Here is a 21,793-nt window from a genome sequence, read left to right as displayed (position 1 = left end):
TCACGTGGCTTGGGTTGAAAAATTCGAAATGTATTGCTATTTCAAAGGAGTCGCTCCATTGACTATAATATTCGGTTTATGGAATAGCCCCGGTGTACTGAATGACGACACCCGTTCACTTTAGTTCACAGCGCCGTCACATCGAGCATCACGTGTGTGCTCGCAGATCATTTCTGCTCGGTTGCTTGGAAATTCCAACTTAGTGTGCTGCCCGTTTGAGAACAGAACCGTTGTCTCCATATTTATTCATTATTTAATTCTAAGATTTTTTTTAAATAAAGAATTTATCCAAATACCGTGCATTTTTTTCAATAGCGTGTTATGTGTGTAGTGGTGGACTTCCAATAGTATTTTTTCTATTTTTTTTATTGAATGCTTTAATACTCACCGTCATCCAACTTCAAAATTTCCCAAACGTCGTGACGTCAAAGCCGACTGTTAGCTCAGAGCCAAGATGGCGGCGGAGGTGAGCGGGCTGCGGAGCAGGACTCACTTCGAACCCAACTGTAAAAGGACACGAAACGAGCGAGGTAAGCGGCGTCTTTTTTTCTCCCCTAAACAAGCGATCGCCGTGCGCGGATCTGACATCGATTGCAAACGGGAGCAAAACAGAGGCTCTTTCGGCTTGATCTTTTGTCTCCAACTCGCTAGCCCGTGCAGCTTGTTTTGCCAGGGGGAGGAAAAAAAACAAAAAAATAAAAACAACACTACCTCAACCAAGACCATGCGCGCAAACCTAACAACACTAATGTAAATTCCCACCGTAGATCCTAACATTCCCGCAAGTGAAAACAGTGTAATACGAGTCGAATCGGGATAGCCGAGCAAGCGTCTCACGCATGGACACCTGTCTCCTGTCTCCTGTCTCCTTTCACCCGACCGTTTTGTTGCCACTTTCCCCCCGATATCAGCGATCGTGGGTCGCAAGGCTGCAATGTCCGCCCTCTCTAGCTCCCTTGTTGAAGGATTTTGTAGTCAAAACAACCCGACAAAGCCCGTCCGTCCACTAATAACCTTGATATTTTTACACAGCCTATTCTTAGTGCGCTCACCGAGCTTAATGTTTTGCTGCTCTGTGCCCACTGTATCCATTACTGGGCCAATATTTTCCCCAGCCATTATTGAGCTGGGATACATATTTCACAATAGGGAAAATACCATAACATAAGAGAGTAAATGGAGGTATACATTTCTGCTAGCATGGCCGGATGACTAAAGATGCACTGTTTCTAAATTACTCCTATTTAAATGAGGGGTGGACTACATGGCATAAAGATATCACGATTTTTATAATATTTTTTAGTCTAATATTTCAAGACGAATCAACTTACTGAACCGGTTTAAGTGAAATAATCCAAATGTGCAATGAATGTACACGTTAAGGCAGGGGTCGGAAACCTTTTGGACAGAGAGAGCCATAAACAATTGATATTTTCTAAAGTTATTTCTTGAGAGCCATTTTCAGAATTGAAAAGTTTTAAAAAAATGTCATTTCACCACTTTTTAAGTACCAAAAGTCTCTGAATTCTTTGGACAACATTGTTATGCAGTTGCTAATAAATCAGTATCGATGATATCATGCATGCAGAAGAGTCATAAAAAAATAAATTATGATTAAAGTGGTGCTAGAGGTAGATTTTCATATTTGACCTCAGAGGTCAGTGGAGAGCCATATGCACCCATGGAAAGAGCCACATATGGCTCCCGAGCCATAGGTTCCCTACCCCTGCGTTAAGGCAACGGACAACAATGTGTGATGATTTTGTAACATAAAAACTAATCACATCAAATTTAAGATGAAGTGGTCTGGAAGCCGAATGCGCTCGTTGAAAGAGCCACATATGGCTCACGAGCCGAACCGCTGCTGTCGAAAATGTAACCTTTCTGCCGCTTTTATGACATCGTCATCATGTTAAGGTTTTAACAAACCAATATCGTCGTATCGTCCGCCACGAATTCGGAGCAATTAAGCAAAATTTGGATTTCTCATGGCACTAGACTACCTAACAGTATCTTTAGCCTCTTATTTTTAGTTCAGTGCCTTTTGTCACGCATCCTGCAGATTAGTGTTGGTTATTTGTACGCCGTTTTTCCAATTGTTGCTTTGAGCACCAAATTTCAAAGTGGAAGCCCTTCTTACCACGCAAAGAGATGTGTGTAGTTATACACAAAGATTTTTGGCTGCTGCTCTTATTGTGCACTTTGTCCACTTCATCTTGCTACAATTGAACATTTGCCCCGCTCATGTCCAAACGGGGGAGGCCCCGGCCGGGACAAGTTGTTCTTTTGTTGCCAAGTCCAGGGTGCATTCAACCTAAAAAGCTGAATCGAGTTTTGTGGGGGCTTTCCCATTCTTATTCAATTTCTGCCTTCTCCGTCTGCGAGTTTGTACACGAAATGCGCGTTGGCATTGTTTTTAAAGTTAAGCTTAGCCAAAGGGGTCACGCTCGATAGCCCGCGTGACATTGCTGTCTTCTCTTGTCTGGTCAGTGGTGGGCACCCGAATGTAAACAGGAAGGAGCTTTGCTAGGGTGGGGAATGCAGAGTTACAACATGGAGTCGAAAGCTGCATAGAAATGAATCGTTTTGCCTGCAAATCAATAATGCAATCTCTCAGTAATGACTTGGATATCAAATATTAGCCCGCTATAGCTGCTGGTGCTCGTTTAATAGCGGGCCTTCCCAGTTCAAATAGATTGGACTAGTCTTTGGCAATGAAACGTGCTAATCGAGTGCCGTCGGGGCCGATCATAGTTTTGCATTGCAAACCAGCGCGCTAATGACGAGCATTTGACTTTCAAAAATGGGCTTACTGTTGTAATCACCAGTGATATGTCGAAACGGGTTTTAGAGCAAAGTGGGATTACATTACGCTGGAATGGGGCTATTTAACTGGCACACAGGCAGGCGCTTGCTTAACACACCATTCGGCACGACCCTAGTAAGGGAAAGGGAGTTATATCATAACAATGTCATTACTTGTATGGATTCTGCGTCAGTGACACTTGATTAAAACGCTCCTTCATTTTTCTAAAAACAAAATACAGCAATTACAGTCACAGAAAATCTGCTATATTACGGCTCTGAGTGTTTTTCTAGGGCAGTAGCGGGTCATGGAAAAACTTGATTCCGTTGAAAAGGTTGATGCAAAAGGCTTCTGAGGAATCGGTGTCTCGTGTTTAGCGATTAACGGTTTGTAGAACAAAGTGTGCGCCATTCTAAAGAACTCTACAACGAAAATGAGGCGCAATGTGATACGAGCAACGTCCCTTTTTTAATTCGGTATCAACGGGGTGGCATAAGAAGTAACAATCAATCAATCCAAAAATATTCATAAAAATCAACCCACCGGGAAAAGATATCTATTGAGTAAAATGAAAAACAAGAGCACTACATTATCCTTTTTATTCAGTAGATCAGTATGTGCAAAACATATTTGTTTGCTACACATAAGATAACAAATGTGAAGATAATCTAAGTGGGTCATTCGTTGCTAGGTGGCTTTTCGCCCTTTTTTAAAACTTGCCATATTGGGGAAAAAAAAATCTTGGTTTTTGCACGGGGATTAGGAAGATCATAGCTACTCCGATTTTGCCCGCTATGGCCAAAAAAAGTGATGCGTGACTGACAAACGCATCCCATCCAGTCACGCTGACCTTTTTTAGTGCGCCAGTTGGGAAAAGCGGGCCAGTTAACTTGTGCTCGCTGAACCAACGACGAGGAGGAAGGTGGCTAATTTTAGTTTGCCCTCCTGAGATGAACGCTCACAAGCCGGCGTTATCGGGAGTTAGCGTCGGCACCCTCGGCTCTTCTTCAATAATGAACACATGCGAGCTAAAGCATCAGGATGGAAGTTTTGAATTATTTACAAAGTCGGGATGAGTGGTAGTACTTCCTGCCACAGCGGTAAGTGGATGGTGCACTTAAACGCTCAGAAGGTTAAGTACATTGGAAATGGCTCTTCATACGACTCGTTTGACTGAAGAACCGTTGCGGTTCTGTCCGTGTAGGAAAGGTTACAAACACTGTCCTTGTGATTTGTTGATTTTTTTTCAGTGCACGCTTATTTTGGAGCGTGACCTAGATCTCGGTGAAGGTTCTTCATGCGCTAATGTGACATGCTAAAAGTGTTTATCGGTATTCGATTATTGATGCCTTGATCTACATGGCAAGTGTGACGTGTTAAAGTGTATGTCGGTGTTCGATTGTTGATGCCTTATGCAGGTACTCGGATGTTTGGTCGCCAGACGTTGTCGCTTCTTAAAGGGACAACGCATGTACATACAACGAATCACTTTGTGATTATTTCTCCCTGTGTTTCAAGATAAAATGCAGGGTGCAACACTAACATCATGTTTTTTTGTTTGTTTCTTCTTTGGAAAGATGGTAGCGGCGTCCAGGATGTCCCGCTAGTAAGACACAGTCACATGGCCGCTCTCGCCAGACCCGAGGACCTCTGTGACGAGTTTCTCGCGGGGGAGATGGACTCCCTCGGGGACACGGGGACGGGCTTAACGCCCTCGCCCGACGAAGGCGTTCAGGAACTGCAGGTTTGGCTTCGAGAGGGGGGGACGCGGACCGGAGAAATCCGGTCTTTTAACGTCTGTCGTGGTCAGGACGAGGAGAAGGCCCGACCCGTCCAGATCCTGCTGGCCGACGAGGACGAGCACAGCTTCCAGCTGGACGCCGACGCGTTGGAGAGGATCCTCCTGCAGGAGCACGTGCGGGACCTGGACGTGGTGGTGGTCTCGGTGGCCGGCGCCTTCCGCAAGGGAAAGTCCTTCCTGCTGGACTTTATGCTGCGATTCATGTACAATCAGGTGGGACGATCGCAGAGGAAAACCCTTGCCAGAGTTATTTTTGTCACTCAAATTCAAGAGTTTTGGAGCCGTGCGAGTCTTGATCTTCATACTGGGACTTGAAATGGTGCTAAAAGCCACATTTTCTTCTCATTTCACTCCCGTGGGCCAACAGCAAAACAAGCAATGGATCGGCGGGGACGAGGAACCCTTGACCGGCTTCACGTGGCGAGGAGGCTGCGAGAGGGAGACCACGGGGATTCAGGTCTGGAGCGAAGTTTTCGTGGTGGATAAACCGGACGGCGGCCAGGTAGGCCACGGCGAGAACCGAGGACTTTGTTGCACCGGTCGCTCGCCGTTAAGCGTCTGGTTTTCAAGGTGGCCGTCCTCCTGGTGGACACGCAGGGAGCCTTCGACAGCCAGTCCACCATCAAGGACTGCGCCACAGTGTTTGCCCTCAGCACCATGACCAGTTCCGTCCAGGTCTGTCCCATCGCCTTCCCGGAATAGTCCGTCTCTGCGCGACCGGACATTTCGTCGACGGACAATTCGTCGCCAGACAGTTCGCCTAACCTTAACCACTATTAAAGAAGACAAAGGAAATTCACATATTCTTTATATTCTTTATTAAAGAAAATAAAACAACAAAAACTCGCTCGACAACACAGACACATTAACATTTGGGCATGTGCTTACTAAATGGGCTCGTCTCTAAACACTACGCACGAAACGGGGTTCCTACGTTGAGCGCTCCGTTTTTAAAATAAACGGCAATGAATAAAATTATTTTATTAAAAAGAAGACAAAGGAATTTCACATTCTTCGTCGTCTTCCATTTTTTTGCTTGGTATTCCCATAGGTATCGTGTATACAGACTAAATTTCCCATGCGCGTTGTGAGGCAATGGAGCTAGACGTTGTCGCTTGTCGGCAATTTTAAGAACAGGCCCATTCGCTCCTAATAGAATTTGTTCTTTGAAAGGACAATAGCTTGATTTAAAATCAAACATGTGCGTCCAAATCAAAGTCAGAGATGCAGTATTTTTGGCATACTTCATAACAAATATCAGCATCCAGTCAGAATCGTAGCCACATCAATTCGCCATTAAAAACCAAACGGTTAATAGTAATTTAGTGGAGTCACTCCGTGCCCCCCTGAGGAACCGTTTCATGCGTAGTGTGTTTAGAGACGAGCCCATTTAGTACTTTCACACACCCAAATGTTAATGTGTTTGTGGTGTCGAGCGAGTTTTTGCTGTTTTATTTTCTTTAATAAAGAATATGTGAATTTCCTTTGTCTTCTTTAATAGTGTTTAAGGTTAGGCCAACTGTCCGTCGACGAAATGTCCGGGTACCCGTCTCTGAAACGTACTCACAAGTTGTATTGCTTCGTAGGTGTACAATCTTTCGCAAAACATTCAGGAAGACGATCTGCAGCATCTTCAGGTTGGCGTCCCCTTCTTTCAAATCCATCATCCCGGACCCCGTTGGTTTTAATGGGTGCTCTTGTTTCGCTTCAGCTGTTCACAGAATATGGCCGGCTAGCAATGGAAGAGATCTACCTAAAACCTTTCCAGGTGCTGGAATGAGGACACGGCGTCCCGTTCGGTTGACCGCCAAAACTTTAATTGTGCCAACTGGTTTGTATTTTGACTAGTCGCTCATGTTCTTGATTCGGGATTGGAGTTTCCCTTATGAGCACGATTACGGCCTGGAGGGAGGCACGGCGTTCTTGGAGAAGCGACTTCAGGTGAGCGTTCGGCTTTTTAAGAAAGCACCCACATACGAATACGTTTTCTAACCGTGACTTCCCGCAGGTGAAACAGAACCAGCACGAGGAGCTGCAAAATGTCCGCAAGCACATCCACTCGTGCTTTTCCAACATCGGCTGCTTCCTGATGCCACACCCGGGCCTCAAGGTGTCCACCAACCCGTCCTTTGACGGACGATTGAAAGGTGAGGAGGATTCGTCCAATCACACGCCAGTCTCGGGCTGAAACGTGACCATTTCAGAAATCGACGAGGATTTCAAGCGGGAACTGTCGCAGCTGGTGCCTCTGCTCCTGGCGCCCGAACGACTGGTGGTGAAGGAGATCGGTGGCAACAAAGTCACGTGTCGAGATCTTGTGGAGTACTTCAAGGTTCGCTTTTTAGTGCACGGGATCCCGCCAATTGGGTCAAATGGGAGATGTTGCAGATGTGGGCCTTTTTATTCATCTTCTAGGCGTACATCAGGATCTATCAAGGTGAAGAGCTGCCTCATCCAAAGTCCATGCTGCAGGTGTGTAGTCATTTTGGTTTGAAAACTCTGACGTTGTTATTATTATCAAGATGATAATAATACGTACGTGTTTGTGACTTGATGTGGTAGGCCACAGCGGAAGCCAACAACCTGACTGCTGTAGCAGGAGCCAAAGACATGTACAGCAAGAACATGGAGCAGGTCAGTTAGCATGTTGCTAACGGTAGAGCAGGGGTGTCAGACTCGGGTTGGTTCATGGGCCGCGTTAACGTCAACTCGATTTCATGTGGGGTGGACCATTTTAGATATATTTAGATTTTTGTTTTTTATAAATAGATTAAAAGTCCTGAATGTTCAGTTTTTTATAGATCTAAGACAATGTTTATTTTAACTTTTTTTTAAATATATTTTTAGATTTTACAAAATGATTTTTGAACTAAAAACAAAGAAAAATGGATTAAAAAATGACAATATTGATTTAAAAGGGGGAAAATCAGGAAATGTAATATACATCTATACTCTTCATTTGAATTTGATCCTAAAACTGAAAGTCGGAACTCATGATTAACTTTCCCGGGCCGCACAAAATGATGCGGCGGGCCAGATTTGGCCCCCGGGCCGCCACTTTGACACATGTGCGGTAGAGGAATTCAGTAGAAAAGTCCTCTAGTTACGAACGCCGTTTACTTCACCGTCTTTTTTAGGATTGGTTTCCTTGGTAATAGCTTTCTTCTTTGAGGGGTAAAAAGGCCAAAAAAAATGCTACATTCCAGCCCGCTGTTACGCAAACGAGCTATTGCAGAAACTAAGGCGCCGTACCGTTGCAGGTGTGCGGCGGCGACAAGCCCTACATCGCCCCCGCCGACCTAGAACGCTGCCACGACGAGTTCCGAGAAACCTCGGTGCGCTACTTCCGCTCGGTGAAGAAGATGGGCGGCGACGAGTTCTGCCAGCGCTACCAGAGCCGGCTGGAGGCGGAGCTAAACGAGGCCTTCGGCAACTTCTGCAAGCACAACGACGGCAAGAACATCTTCTACGCCGCCCGCACGCCCGCCACGCTCTTCGCCTTCATGTTCGCCGCCTACGTGGCGTCGGGCGTGACCGGCTTCGTGGGTCTCAGCACGCTGGCGGCGTTGGCCAACCTGGCGGTGTTCCTGGCGTTCCTGGCGCTCTGCACCTGGGCGTACGTCAAGTACTCGGGCGAGTACCGCGAGGTGGGGATGGCGATAGACCTGGTGGCCGAGACCCTGTGGGAACAGGTCAGTTGGACAATGCCTCCTTAACGTTCCTTTTTCTGGGTTGAGAACGTCTTCATCCAAACGTTTGACAGCCAGACCTCTTCACCCGGCCGGCTTGACTTCTTTTTTTTTTTCCTTTGACTCCGCCCCCCACCCCGTTAACTTCATCCCATTCGCCTCCGTTTTCTCCCACGGTTGGTTCTCGGCGGTCCTGAGGAAGATCCAGGCGGGTAACTGCTCCTCTTCCTCCCCGTTTTGCTCCCCCAGGTTTTTGGCAAAGTTTGCAAGCGCGTGACGAGGGGCGCGGCCTGGCCCGCCGCCCTGCTGGCGTTGGGAACGCCGGCGTTTGCCCCGGCGGCGGCCGCGGCGCTCTCGCCCCCCAACAACAACTACCACCAAAGGAAGCGTCGCTAAGACCGCGCGTTGTCGCGTCGACGCTTTTAGCCGTTTGTTCACGTTGTGCCAGGAGGGCGTGGGGATTCTGTGGCCACGCCCACGACAGGATCTCACGGTTGCTATTGGTCTTCTTCTTTCTGTGTCTTGTGGTTTTTTGGAAGCCTTATCAGTTGGATTTTTTTCTTTTTTTTACTTTGGGGTATTTTTTCCGCATGCTCAAAGAACACTTTATTTTACTTTTAATTTTATACCCTCTACCCTTTCATTATCATTATTAACTGATTATTTTTGATAATGGGGAGTGACAGCAGCAAGGCATGGGTTAAGTGTGGCCAAGCCATTTTAGTAGTTACTTTACATTCAAGTCAGTAAGTAGCATTTATGTATAGACTTTATACTTTTTTTAAAAAAATACTGATATTTGTACTATATTAGCATTTATGTATAGACTTTATACTTTTTTAAAATACTGATATTTGTACTATATTAGCATACGTCACAGCTGAAAAAAAGTAATCAGTGCAAAACAGCGTTGTCCCACCCAATGTAGATTTTGACTCCCAATCTGATCCAAATTTCAAAAGATGGTTGCTTTGTTGATACTGATCCAATAACCATATTTTTACCAAACTGGATCAGATCAAATCATACTCCAAAAATGTATTTGATCGGATCAGGACAACACGTAAATATGTAGTAGGCAGGTACATTCTTCAAACCCAAAAATGTCAAATTCTAAACTCATTCCAGTGTATATCTTCACCAATTTATAGGTTTTTTTTATTTTAAATATGATTGCAGTATCTGTTGGTATTTTTACTCACTTGTGCTTTCCCGTTGTGCAGGTTCTCAAGCCGCTCAGCGAACACTACATGGAAGACAACGTGCGGCAGACGCTGGTCAACTCGCTCAAAGCCAGCCTGAACGAACCTGGCGGTGGCGGCGGCGGCGTTGGCTCCTCCTCATCCTCATCCTCCACTTCAACGCAGCAACAAAACGCCAAGTTAAAGACACACTAAAGCACTTCCCTTCCCCCTTACCATCATCACCATCATCATCATCACCTGGCCTTCATGTGCTTAGAACTGTGAAAAGTAGCTCAACACCAAAGCTTGCAGTGGCCTTTTGCCCAAAAACAGAAAATATACTTCTTTTTCATCAAGATCACCCTCAAGAATGGACGCAAACGTGTTGTCGGGAAAGCGCAACGACTCCGTCAAACGGAGGGCGAACGCAAGCGTTGAAGCGAGTACGGTAGAAAAAACGCGTTCGGAACTCATGCCGTTGTCATCAATAGAAATGGTTTTAAATTTAGAGCTTAACACTTTTTGTTTTGTAGTCCTATCCCGCATGGCGTTAAGATAACTAGAATTTTGCAAACTGGAGGGAATGTTTTTTTTCTTTTTCTGTCATACACAATTTTTATATGTTCCCTGATTGACATTTTTGACAAAATAAAGCCAGTAAATGCATTTGCTGCCATTGACAGCTAATTGGGTTTAATTTTAACACTTAAAATAGAAGCAAGCTTTTTGTCTTAATTCCTTAGACTTAAGTTTTCTCACTTGTTTGACTTTTAAGTATTGCATTTGGCTCTGGCTTTCTCGAGATGTTAGCTTGAAAGTTTTAGGCCAATTATTTAGTAAATTTGGTAAGCATTGGTGCCACTCATTAGGATTAAATCTAACGGACATGTTTAAAACTTCAGCAGGTCCCCAAGTCGTATTTTTTGTTTAAAATAATAACATGGTTAGCATTCTGCTTAGCTCAAACTAAAGGTAACACTAGCCAAGTTTAAACGCTTTGCTACGCATAGTTTAATCACTGTAAATGCAGGAAAATAAGTTTCTGTGTTAGCTAGCTACTCAACTCCCGGTTATTTGACAGAAAAACTCCGTTATATATACATTTGTTTTCACCATTATTAGTTAAACTGTAATAAATGTGACTTATTTTCGCCAACTTGTCGCACTTGTCGAATTCTCAGGAGCTAGCAAAATCGTGGTAGCCTCATTCAATCACCTCAAGCGCCATTTTATCTTTTGGGGTAAACGTTCAGCCTGCATGTTAATTTAGATAGTTCAAGTTTATATACATTTTTTTTTAGAACGTCGAGGTTTTCTTTTGTTTTGCTTGTTTTACCTGTCATTTGCCGTCGTCTTGTCGCTGCTGTCAGTTTGTCCAATTTGACCAGGACGCTCGAAAATGTGGTTGGCTGAGTGGGGCGGAAGTGATGATGCCTGTCCAACTTTTTAACAACACATTTATGGTAATTTATTTTTGAATAAAGTGTTTACCTTAAGAATAAATCTCACACGAGTCATTCATTTTCTTTTTTGTTTGTTTGTTTTTTTGTTTATTTAATTCAGCAATAAATGACGGCACCGGGCTCGTGCGCATTGGGCTGTAGTACTACCAATGACCATAGCGGGGAGCCATGTTCTTAAAATACATTTATTTTCCGGTCATGTACTTAAAGAAGAGATGCTAGTTGTTGTACGTAAAACCATGTTGTGCTTTTCAATGGACTACGAGTGACTCCAAGCTGTGAAATCATTGTTTATGCTACTGACAACAATTTAAAAATAAAATTTGGCGACTTAATACAAATTTATTAATAACACTGGATGATAAAATGGCACCAATGTCATTAGTACAAGTCAAACATTGGCTTAAGCCTTAAGTAATAAGCTATTCTTTATATTTAAAAAAAAAATGGTGTTACATGGACATCAAAATTTGGGCCAATATTTAATATTTCATCCATTTTGAACGACAAAAAATACCAGATATTTTTTTTAAATTAAATTTGTAAAAATACTTTTTGAAATGTTTTTAAAACAATTATTTTAAACAAAAAAATAATGAATCCATCACCCGCTGCGATCATTCTCCGCTTCTTCCAGTTAAAATGAAATAAAAGAATTTCCTATAAAAAGTTAATATGTCCAGATTGAACAAGACCACACTTAAGAAAAAAATGAAAATGAAGGTAATGAGCAAGAGTGGGCATACATTACATTCGGAAAATGTGATTTTTTTCCTTAAAGACTAAAGGGAAAGTCCTAATATCATGTGATGTCCTTATCAAAATGTAATTAAGTTTTGTTAAAAATCATGAGATTTTTGAGGAACAAAAAGCAAAAAGCAAGTCATCCTCCGAATTTCACTACATTTACACACAGTTATAAATAATATTACTACTGCATTCACGTGAAATTGTGCCTTTTTTAGCAACCAGATAATTGAATCATTCTCTTGGGTGTGGCCTTAAATTCCTCCTCCTGCCTTTTTAGCGCAAACAAAATAACAACAAAAAGCTTAAATAATACAAACTGACCTGAAAAAGAGGTTCAGCCACAAAAATGTATGCAATAAAATATGAACAAGGCTGTTCCGGTGTAACTCGTCAGTCATCTGTCGTTATTAAAACATACCAAAAAAAAATAGTCAACCATCGCATTGCATGCTGGGAAACAACCAGTCAGCTCAGAGCTGTCAGTCGCCTTTGTTTTGTTTTTTTTAGCTTATTTTGTTGCCAGGGTCCTCTGTTGTTCTTCGGCCATCGCGAGACGCAAGAACGGGCGGACGGTGATACCTGTGCGTGTGCCCGCGGCCATTTTAGATAATGGCTCGGAAGAGGAAGGAGATGGCGGCCCCAAGCGCCAAACCCAAGGACAGGAAAAAGGCCATGATGGCCCCCGCCGTCTCCGCCTCGTGCTGCGACACTTTCCTGTTCAAACGACATATATAACCACGCTCAAACAATTTGCAAACCTGCGTAAATACAGGATTCTAAATATGAATAAAAGAATCTTAAAAAAATATATAGCACTCAATGTGGGACTTCATCTGCGAAACAGCGCCCTCGTGTGACAGGGCACGGCACCTGACTGCCACTAAATCGTGGAGCAAGCGCCTATTGTTTATTTCCATCAAAACACACCAGTAAATATGGATTTTTGAATCGATAAGAGCGTCCGAAATATGATTTTAGCGCACTGTTGCACCTCTTATTGTTTACAATTAACCCGCTGGTTTGGTTTCACTCACTTGGGTCCAAAGCACATGCAGAGGCTGGCCAGGTAGCCGTTGGAGAAGGCGAAAAGGACAATGAAGACGATGTACCAGGCGTCGTGCGAGAAGAGGACGGGCAGGGTGTGGCGAGGCTGCACGTTACACAGCATGAAGAGCGGCACAAACACCAACCGCGCACCCACCAGAGCCGGGAGCCAGCGGCTATCTCTGCCGGGCTAGCAAACAAACAAAAGACGGGCAAATGTTTGCTAGCATATCAATACCTAGCTTAAAAGCTGCCCGTTTAGAAAATAGTGATCGTGACTGAGCATCGTGTAATATTCATAAAAAAAGGGTTTTTTGATTTATCATCTACTGTTTGCATTTTTTCACTGGTCAAATAAGATGGGCAACGGTTCAGTACCGGTATAAAAAATAAAAATTAAAAAAAAAATTTAAAAAAAAAAAAAAAAAAAAAAGAGTCTGAAAATATGATCTGTTGATCAATACTGACCCACATGCAGAAGGCCGTCAGACTGCGGCCGGCCCAATCCATCACGTTGAAGAGGAGGAAACACGAGACGGGGATGAAGTACATTTCTTGAGGAAAAAAAACAAAAAACAAAGAGGGGAAAAGTGACTTTCTAAGGAGAAGAAGGAGGCCATCTCTAGAAGGTTTTAACCGTTCTCCGACTCACCCCAGTCTCCTCCGTCGGCGATGGTGGACCTGGCCTCCGCCGTGATGGCCGGGAACGTCCCGATGGTGACGGTGAAGATGAAGCACACGGACAGAGCCGTCACCCAAATCTGAAAAAAACAAACAGTCGTCATTACGCGACATCTTCGCAAAAAGCGTCGGATGCGCGCCCGGTTCTAAGTCGCCCACTCACCTTGCGAAATATTTTGACCACGGACACTCCCCCCAGGCCGTCTTCTTCCCTCAGCCTCACCACCGGAACTTTCTCCGCCATCTCTGAGGGACGGAGAAAGGCCTCACTCACGTCAAGTGGCACGGGCGAGTCGACTCACGGGAATTTACCTGGTTTGAGAAGGTCCATCTTGTTCTCTTCGTCAGCGGATGACCTGGCTCTGTTGCTGTCCATGTAGTACTGGAAAAATTCCTGGCGATCACAACGACGAGTTTGAGTTTGATTTATTTAATAAGAGAAAGCACATATTAATGAACAGATTCATGTTAATAAACATATATATGTAAATATGTAAGACTGTAGCCGAGGGCTAATTTCCATCTTTAGTCCCTTGTGCAGGTTGAAGGTAAACAATGACACATAGACACACAAACACACAAGAACCACAGTTTTATAGCAATTTTGTTCGTCTAACAGCCGGGCTGTAAGATGATTGGCCCAGAGGTTGAGAGACTAATTGGCACTGTAATCTCTCGAGTATTGTGTCTTCACTTATCGCGAATTGACTACTACTACGATTTTTGTTCTGCTATTAATTTAAAAATAATCAATTTTTTTTTTACTCCATAAAAATGTGAATATCCACACTAAAACTCAGCAATCAGCAATGAAAAAAAAGCTATAATAGGGGTGACCCTACTTTGCGATTTTTCAATTATCGCGGCCATGTCTGGTCTACATTAACCGCGATATTCGAGGGATTACTGTATCAAGATCCGGGTATGAAGGTGCTTTGGCTAAAAGCTCTGTTTTTGAAGGGAACTACACAGTCACCTCTAGAGCCAGCCCTTGTTGATGTGTTGGAATTTTTTTGTACAAAATCTTGCAGTGGAGGAGCTATGTGATGGAAGATTTTGTAAACTAAGGTGGCATTTGCATATTTAGCAGTATTGTCCCAGTTCAGGCATTTGTGCTTTTTTATATCCGACAGTGGCGGTGGAACGGAAGTTGTTTGGGTACACGGACATAGTATAGGTGGGTCTGAACACATAACAGCATTTGACAAACTGGTAGACAGATATGAATGAGGCCTCACCATCTTGGGCAGGACGAGGTAGGAGATGATGGCGATGAGAATAACAAAGCAGGCGGTGATGAAGTAGCCGAAGGCGCTGTCCTTGAGGGCCGAGCCGGCTGCAAAAAGAAAACAGTGCACTCTTTAACTTAATGGCTGCCCGGTTTCATTCCCGTAGCCTCGCTTTGCGTTACGATGCTGATTTCATGCGATGGCGTCGTACAGGCCAAGGCGCAGATCATGGAGAAGGCCGCAAAGGTTCCGGCCAGCCCCTGTCCGCTCATGATGGGCGTGGTGTAAGAGGCCGGCAGGATTCCTGCCAGTCCAAACAGGCTGCTCTGTAGAATGGCGCCAAACGCTGAGGCAGGAAGACACAGAGAAGACAAGTTGTTGTCCAACGATTCAATGTTCACGTCAAAAACGGCGGACAGAATGCGCAACTCTTCACATCAAAGGCCGTCGGTCGTATAAATCCAAAATGGGGGATCAGCATTTTGCTCCCCGCTGCTTCTATATAAATAAATACGCGGCGTGAGATCGCACACTACGCGAGAAACCCGGTGATGCTGACCTCATTGTTTTCACTGGCTTTCACAACATGTGGAAGTCATCGTTTGTAGCGAGGAAACGAGGAAGTGGAAAGATTAACAAAGACGGGATTCATTCTTCTAGATTATTATGATTACGTTGAACTCTTAAGAGTGTCACGCGTCCAAATTCCAATTGTCAGGAAATCGCGGACCATTTAATCAACTGCGATAGGTTGGACTATTTGGAAATGGTGTCATATTAAACTAGAAAACGAGTGAAAATGAGATTTGAAATAGATTGGCCTTTTGCTGAGGACTTTCATATTTTACCCTGAGGTCAAAAAGTATATTCTTCTGAAATGAGAATTGATTTTCGCAGTGGGCTTACTAACATATATAAGAACTTAGAGAAAAAAAAAGATTTAGCACTTTTCAAGAAAGTAAAATGAAGTCGCAAGAGTTGCACGGACGCCATATTGTGGGGCGCCCACATGCCAGAGTGATTATGGAAATGTACTAATCCATCATATTTTCCCCTGACGACATGGTGTTTTCCACGTTGACTCATCTGCTGGACTGTTTACAATGCCGCGGATTTGAGTCACAAAGGAAGTGAAAGCGCTATTAGAAATCCACATGGCGCCGGAGACTCACAGTTGATGAGAATGATCTTGATCATAGTGATGGTGAAGAAGGGCAGGGGGGCCAGGTCCACCTTCGTCATCAGCGCGGTGACAAGGAAGACCACCAGGATGACGCATAGGCTGCCAGAGATGCGCAGCTTCTGGGGGATCCTAAGTGGCAAGAGACAACAACAACAAAAACATTTAAACTCAATGCAAACTAAAAAATGGGCACGCATACACACGCAACCAGTTGGTTTACTTACCTCTGGTGGATGAAAGAGTTAAGGCAGGTGAAGATGAGCAGAGGCACCATAGCGCACAGCGTCATCACGTTGTTGAACTTGGACGCCAGGATATTGCGGACGTCATCGCCGTCCAACGTGCCGTTGCCCGTCTGATTTGAGGGGGCTCCGCTGGGCGATTCCTTCAGTCTACTGATGAAGAACTGGTGAGAAAAGACACCTTGATTTATTTTTTATTTTATTTTAACCGATACATGGGTTTTTTGGTGCGTAATATCTGCTTCTAATCAGAATTGGATAACATCCTGTTGAACTTTCAGTTTGGATGTTTGCATCGGCTCTTGGGGCAGAAATGTCCTCCCTAATTTGATTTGCATAGTCAAAGTTATTTCGCATGGGTGGGAAGAGGAAGGGGTTTTTTTGGCCTCGTTATGCAGAAAAAAATGATGTTAAATGTTATTTCTTTGTCTACAAAATAAGGAGGAAAACATGCGAACAAAAGAACTACAAATGTAAAAAAAGTTGAATTTGAGATGGATTAAAAGTGTTTTTATATGTCAATGCTACTAAACAAGTTAGCAAATAGCATAGCACTTGGAACCTAGGAACAAAAAAAATGTGTTTCATGTGGTTTGTCCAACAAGATGCCATTTAATAACCAACGATGAAGACAAGAATTGGTTCTGTGTTCTAAGTCTATTGAATTGGTTTCTAGATTAGGAAGGCAGCGGCTTTTGGCGTACCATGGTGGCCGTCATGAAGAAGTTCCACGGCAGGAGGGTTCCCAATCCCAGGATGAAAAAGATGATCCATACGGCATTGTATCTGGACAACATATCAATTCAGATCACTGGCATCAAACCTTATAAATATATTTTTTCTGCATATCTTGATCAAAGTAATAAGATCCACCGCGTTGTAAACACTAGCAAGATGGGTTCAATATTATAAAATCACATTTGAAACTACTTTCAGTCCATTATTATTATTATATATAGGCATTTTCACGTCATTTTCTGAGGTTCGGAGTTTAAAATTTTTTTTTTTTTTTTTTAAAGGTCGGCTTTTTTATCATGCAAATACTTTTTTTTTTGTAAATAACTCATTAGCTGCCAAAATACGGCGGGAGACGTGGATTGGACGTCTCTCGCCATCAACGGCAGTGAAACATGATCACTTGTTATGGCAGTGATTGAGTTAAGATGAGTAACAAAATAATCCATAAAGTAATGTTATTTTTTACCTCCATGGATAGCCAACCTTTATTGACACTTTTAAGCAAGAAAAACCTGACAATTGCGTTTGTATTCCAATAGAAATATTCCAGTATGCTATTTAATATAAGCAGGAAACTATAGCTACATAGACAAAAAGGCAAAGAATTTTAGGATGGGTCTTACTTGTCTCTGGGCGAGTTGATGGCAGTCATGGTTGCTCTTTGCATATGTCGGCTACGCGTCGGTCTGGTCGGATATTTTTTATCAGGGGGGGCGACGCCGCTCTGAAAAATATAGATAGCGCTAAACGTATGCCGTACACAAATGTAGACAAACACTTTTTATCATCCAGGACCAGACACGCGAACGAACGTTTGCGAGATCAAGGGCCAATGTTCAAATTGGAAGAGCCAAAAACAAACATTACGGCGTTGGGATTTTTCAAACACACAAATGCAACCGTTTTGGTCAAACTTACATAAGCAGTGCGGCAGACGAGCTTTCGCGCGGGAGCAGAAATAACGTCCTTTTGTAAATTCCACTTGGAATGAAAAAAAATTAATTGGAAGGAGATGTTTGCTGTACTGCATCTTCAAGAGCATGTGATGCTTTGCTCTCTCTCGCTCTCTCGCTCTCTCTCTCTCTCGCTCTCTCTCTCAAAGGTAGACGGAGAGACAGACACATGAAGGTCTGTCAATTTTTGGACCTCCCCCTGTTTCCTTTCCCCCTCCTTCCCACACAAAATGCTCACAACTCCTCTTAACAGGCAAGTGCCACAAACTTTAAAACTGCAATGCACCAAGTAAATGCTAGAGTACTATAGTACTATATATACATCATTTTTATCAGGTACTTGTACTAAAACTCCATAGACGGCTAACCACTTTAGTCACTTTTTGTACCTGACTACTTATTTATGTTGACTACTTCTTTGTGTTGACTACCTACTTGTGTTGACTACCTACTTGTGTTGACCACTTACTTGTGTTGACTACTTACTTACGTTGACTACTTACTTACGTTGACTACTTACTTACGTTGACTACTTACTTATGTTGACTACTTGTGTTCACTACTTACTTATATTGACTACATATTGTGTCCACTTTATGATGTATCTTAAAATCACATTGCACTTGTATAATGGCAATAAAGGCATTCAATTCAATTCAATTAAAACATTTTTTAAAGTTATTATTAATGACACATTAGGTAATACGAATGTCTAGAATAGAACATATTTTATCCCTTGATACAGCGGCTACATATCAAACAGTATTGACATTTCTAATGACCTAATGAAAAGGCCACTCAGTTACATTACAGGCTTTAAAATATAGTATATTATATTTTTATAGGCGATCGAGTGATTTAGCGCGTCAGCTTCAAAGTTCTTGGGGTCGAGGGTTCGGTTCCAGGTGGGTCCTCACTGCGTGGAGTTTGCATGTTTTCACGTGGGTTTTCTCCGGGTACTCTGGTTTCCTCCCACATTCCAAAAACATGTTAGGCCAGCTGTGTTAACACTGAAATGACCTGCCATCTGAACGTAATTGATCACATCAAGCTTAAGTCAAACATTTCTTCCCCCAGATTAAATGCCAAAGGGTGTGTAACCGAGTTAATATCGTCAAATACACAGATTGATGATGTCGGCTTAATCAAACGCACGTCTGTGCACGCTCGCGATGGCGTGATGTGGAGCAGGGGTCGGCAACATTTTTCAAACTAAGAGCTAACCAGGACGACTGACAAACGCCAAGCGCTCATCTTTCAGCGCAGTTGAATGCCGACCCTCCCTGTCAAAAGCCATTGGATGCCCGAAGAATCCAGTCAATGGCAGCAAACGAGTTCAGCAAGTTCCCTATAAAGGGTTAAGGAGAGTCAACACATGCTTCTGCTGCTACTGTCCCATCAGCTGTTCTTCCTAGGGAAAACAAAGCCACCATTCTGACTTATCGCCAGCTTTAACAACGCAAACAGGAAAACGCGGCCGGAGGCCAACAAATCGCCCGCCCACCACCCACGTTATTCTTGACGCAACCGTCACGGCGGCTGATGAGATTTTAGCATCAACAGGCACATCCGTCCTGCCAACATCCTTTTCGTTGGCAGTAATCAGTTGGCCCTCTCTCAAGTTTAGTCGGTCATGACGAGGTCACGTTACTCTTCCACGACATCCAGCCGCACGCGCTTGGTCGCTGACAGGAAATGGAATTTGTCCGTCGTGATTTCTTTTTATTTTCCCAATTAAAAATGTGAATGGTCCGCCTCAGCCTCAGGTTGTGCAGTAAAGAAAAACGGGATTGTTTCTAGTTTTCACGTGAATCCGAGTCACCTGATTTTGTTGTATTCTATTAAGGAGGAAAAAAATAGTACATCCAAATGTCTTTTTTCCCTAATTTGAACAATGCTATCCAACATTAAACCCACGTAATGGGGGAAAACGTTTTTCCCTCAAATCAATGCCTAACACAAACTACATTTGCGAACAAATTACATTTAAATATTTGGTTTTCATCAATAAACGTAGAAAATTGTTCAATGTGGTTCAATTGAGCTTTCTTTATTGAGATTTTCTTAACTTTTATACCGTCTCTGGAGAGTTTCTCTTTGCTGACCCAAGCTTGTTTTACAAATGTCAATATAAATACAACAAAACCGTATATAAATTTATGCAATATACCACAGGATTATTTTTTTGTTTGTAGCCACTTCATTTTGACTGGAATAGCTTGGAATGGACGTCCATCACCGTCAATGACAGCTAAAGACTTGATATATTTCGCACTTCTAAATGTTACGGAAGCGTAAAAATAATAATAATAATTAAATACAGCATTACACACTTCTGTATGGTGTTTTATTGTTATTTTTATGAAGGTAAAGGGAGAGAATAGTGCCCTTTGGGGTGGTAATTTCGACTTAATACACTACAATGTGTTCTTAATCAAGGACACTCCTTCGAGTTCAACTCATTTCAATCACTCACCATTCATAAAAAGTAATCCTTATCAGTTAATTAGTAACTAACCAAAGTCGGAATGTGGCTATCACAACTAGAGGGCGACTAGCAATAGCATTTAGCCATGAACGTGACCGCATTCATGCCACTTTGGCGCTAAATTTAATTGGCCATAAACAAAGGCAGCATGTCGGCTCCAATGTCACCCAAACGCCGGCGTCGCTGACCGCTCGGCACCCTTGCCGTCCTTTTTAGACTCCATTTCGTTCGCCTCACAACACCCTTTTCCAACAAAAACATCTTTACATTCATTTCCGACCGAATAGCACTAAATGAACGCATTTAAACGAATTAATCCGCTAGAAACGGGGGGTTTTGCAAGGGGGAAAAGGTGGCAACTTGAGAGACGACTCGTGATTGACATGTGACCGTTATAGTTAGCATTAAAGATGTGTTTTGTGAGGAAAATATGCAGTTTCCTACCTTGCCAGTGGACCGCGTGGGCACTTGTGTTGTATGAATGTGTGTGCGTGTGTGTGTGTGTGTCCACTCAACGCGTGGGGAGAGCAAATGATACCTTCAGGGACTCCTTGTAAAAAAGAGTGCTCACAATGAAGCGCTCTATGGCTCCATCAGTAAGATGATCGAGAACGGGGATATGAATCAGCAAAACTTTGATTATTATTTTTTAGCTTTATATGTTGAATAATAAAATCATAACATGATTAAATGTAAATAAATATGTTTTTAAAAGTATTCATATGCAACTATATGTGTATAAGAAGCGCATTCATCTGGGCATTTTGTGAACTCCAATTTTTGCTAATCCATCATCAAAGGAGGATTTCATGGACACTTTGAGCAAGTCTAATTTAGTTTTTCGGTGATTAATAACTCACATTATGTAGCTGGTACAACTAAATAAGTGTCCAAATATAACTTGTTTTATTAAAAGATTTTATTTTTTATTTTTTTACCAATTCTGTTAAATTGAAAACAAGCCTACATTCCCCTAGTATATATAAATAAAGTCTGGGGGAAAAATAGCAGTCATATTGTGAGTCACATCATTTATGCCGTGTTTTTAAAATCCAGACACTACTAGACTTGACTTTTGAAGGACGTGCATGCTCATTTTGTCACGAATAAAAAACACCTAAAGACACATTTTCAAATGTCAATAACCCCCTAAATAAAGTGTGCCGTATTCACCCCAAAGACTAGAAACACATAGTATTGTTCTTCTTTTAACACCAAAAATGTTAGGTTTGCTTTTTTGCGTGTCTGTGAGAAGTGACACCAACATACTATTGCATCACTTCACATGGTTTCCATCTTGTTTTTTGTTTTTACGTGGTCAGTACGAGTGTCTGCCATTTACTCATAAAGTGGCAGCAGTAGTGTGCAGACATCCACACCCAGCGTTAAAAAAAGCCCAACTGTGGGTTTTTTCGGGGGTGGGACAGACACCATCTATGACGAGGAAAGACTGGTGACCAGGCCTAAAGACTGTGAGGTTACCATGAGGGCACCAAACTTTCCACAAATGCTGTCCTAACCACGTATATTTTTGGTACAAAA

The 21,793-nt window shown here is 42.9% G+C and overlaps 2 protein-coding genes across 4 annotated transcripts; one reads left to right on the top strand and one right to left on the bottom strand.

The window, feature by feature from the left end:
* Window positions 1-364: 364 nt before the first annotated feature.
* Window positions 365-10,983, top strand: atl2 (atlastin GTPase 2). Of its 3 annotated transcripts, XR_013303780.1 has the most exons (15): window positions 365-530; window positions 4,384-4,550; window positions 4,617-4,820; window positions 4,975-5,109; window positions 5,178-5,282; window positions 6,194-6,244; window positions 6,319-6,375; window positions 6,456-6,548; window positions 6,616-6,754; window positions 6,812-6,939; window positions 7,023-7,079; window positions 7,170-7,241; window positions 7,868-8,299; window positions 8,546-8,789; window positions 9,520-9,669. XR_013303780.1 is itself a non-coding variant. In XM_077612663.1 (14 exons), exons 1-14 carry the CDS (start codon window positions 455-457, stop codon window positions 9,691-9,693), a joined length of 1,890 nt encoding a protein of 629 aa, XP_077468789.1. In that variant the 5' UTR covers window positions 365-454; the 3' UTR covers window positions 9,694-10,983. The 3 variants fall into 3 exon arrangements, 2 of the variants coding, with proteins under 2 accessions (XP_077468789.1, XP_077468790.1); XM_077612663.1 differs by lacking the exon at window positions 8,546-8,789 and having other exon boundaries at window positions 9,520-10,983; XM_077612664.1 differs by lacking the exon at window positions 9,520-9,669 and having other exon boundaries at window positions 8,546-9,479.
* A 400-nt stretch (window positions 10,984-11,383) lies between these two features.
* Window positions 11,384-20,752, bottom strand: LOC144084337 (equilibrative nucleoside transporter 1-like). Its single transcript, XM_077612662.1, has 13 exons — window positions 20,696-20,752; window positions 17,434-17,534; window positions 16,777-16,858; window positions 16,055-16,236; window positions 15,820-15,959; window positions 14,859-14,993; window positions 14,657-14,754; window positions 13,731-13,812; window positions 13,582-13,664; window positions 13,390-13,498; window positions 13,206-13,291; window positions 12,728-12,927; window positions 11,384-12,407 (listed from the first exon to the last, which is right to left on the bottom strand). The coding sequence occupies exons 2-13, from the start codon at window positions 17,475-17,477 to the stop codon at window positions 12,296-12,298; spliced, it is 1,353 nt and encodes a 450-aa protein (XP_077468788.1). The 5' UTR covers window positions 17,478-17,534; window positions 20,696-20,752; the 3' UTR covers window positions 11,384-12,295.
* Window positions 20,753-21,793: the final 1,041 nt, after the last annotated feature.

This window comes from Stigmatopora argus, chromosome 11, assembly GCF_051989625.1.
Source record: "Stigmatopora argus isolate UIUO_Sarg chromosome 11, RoL_Sarg_1.0, whole genome shotgun sequence".
NCBI lineage: Eukaryota > Metazoa > Chordata > Actinopteri > Syngnathiformes > Syngnathidae > Stigmatopora > Stigmatopora argus.
This window is presented reverse-complemented; position numbering and strand designations above follow the sequence as displayed.

Bases quoted from the DNA above. Each gene is read 5' to 3' on its own strand.
- LOC144084337 (XM_077612662.1), bottom strand. From the start codon at position 17,477: ATGCAAAGAGCAACCATGACTGCCATCAACTCGCCCAGAGACAA. The intron at 16,237-16,776 runs GTACGCCAAAAG...TTTTCTCACCAG, and splicing joins TCTTCATGACGGCCACCATG to TTCTTCATCAGTAGACTGAA. The intron at 14,755-14,858 runs GTACGACGCCAT...TTCTTTTTGCAG, and splicing joins CATGATCTGCGCCTTGGCCT to CCGGCTCGGCCCTCAAGGAC.
- atl2 (XM_077612663.1), top strand. From the start codon at position 455: ATGGCGGCGGAGGTGAGCGGGCTGCGGAGCAGGACTCACTTCGAACCC. The intron at 7,080-7,169 runs GTGTGTAGTCAT...TTGATGTGGTAG, and splicing joins ATCCAAAGTCCATGCTGCAG to GCCACAGCGGAAGCCAACAA. The intron at 8,300-9,519 runs GTCAGTTGGACA...CCCGTTGTGCAG, and splicing joins CCGAGACCCTGTGGGAACAG to GTTCTCAAGCCGCTCAGCGA.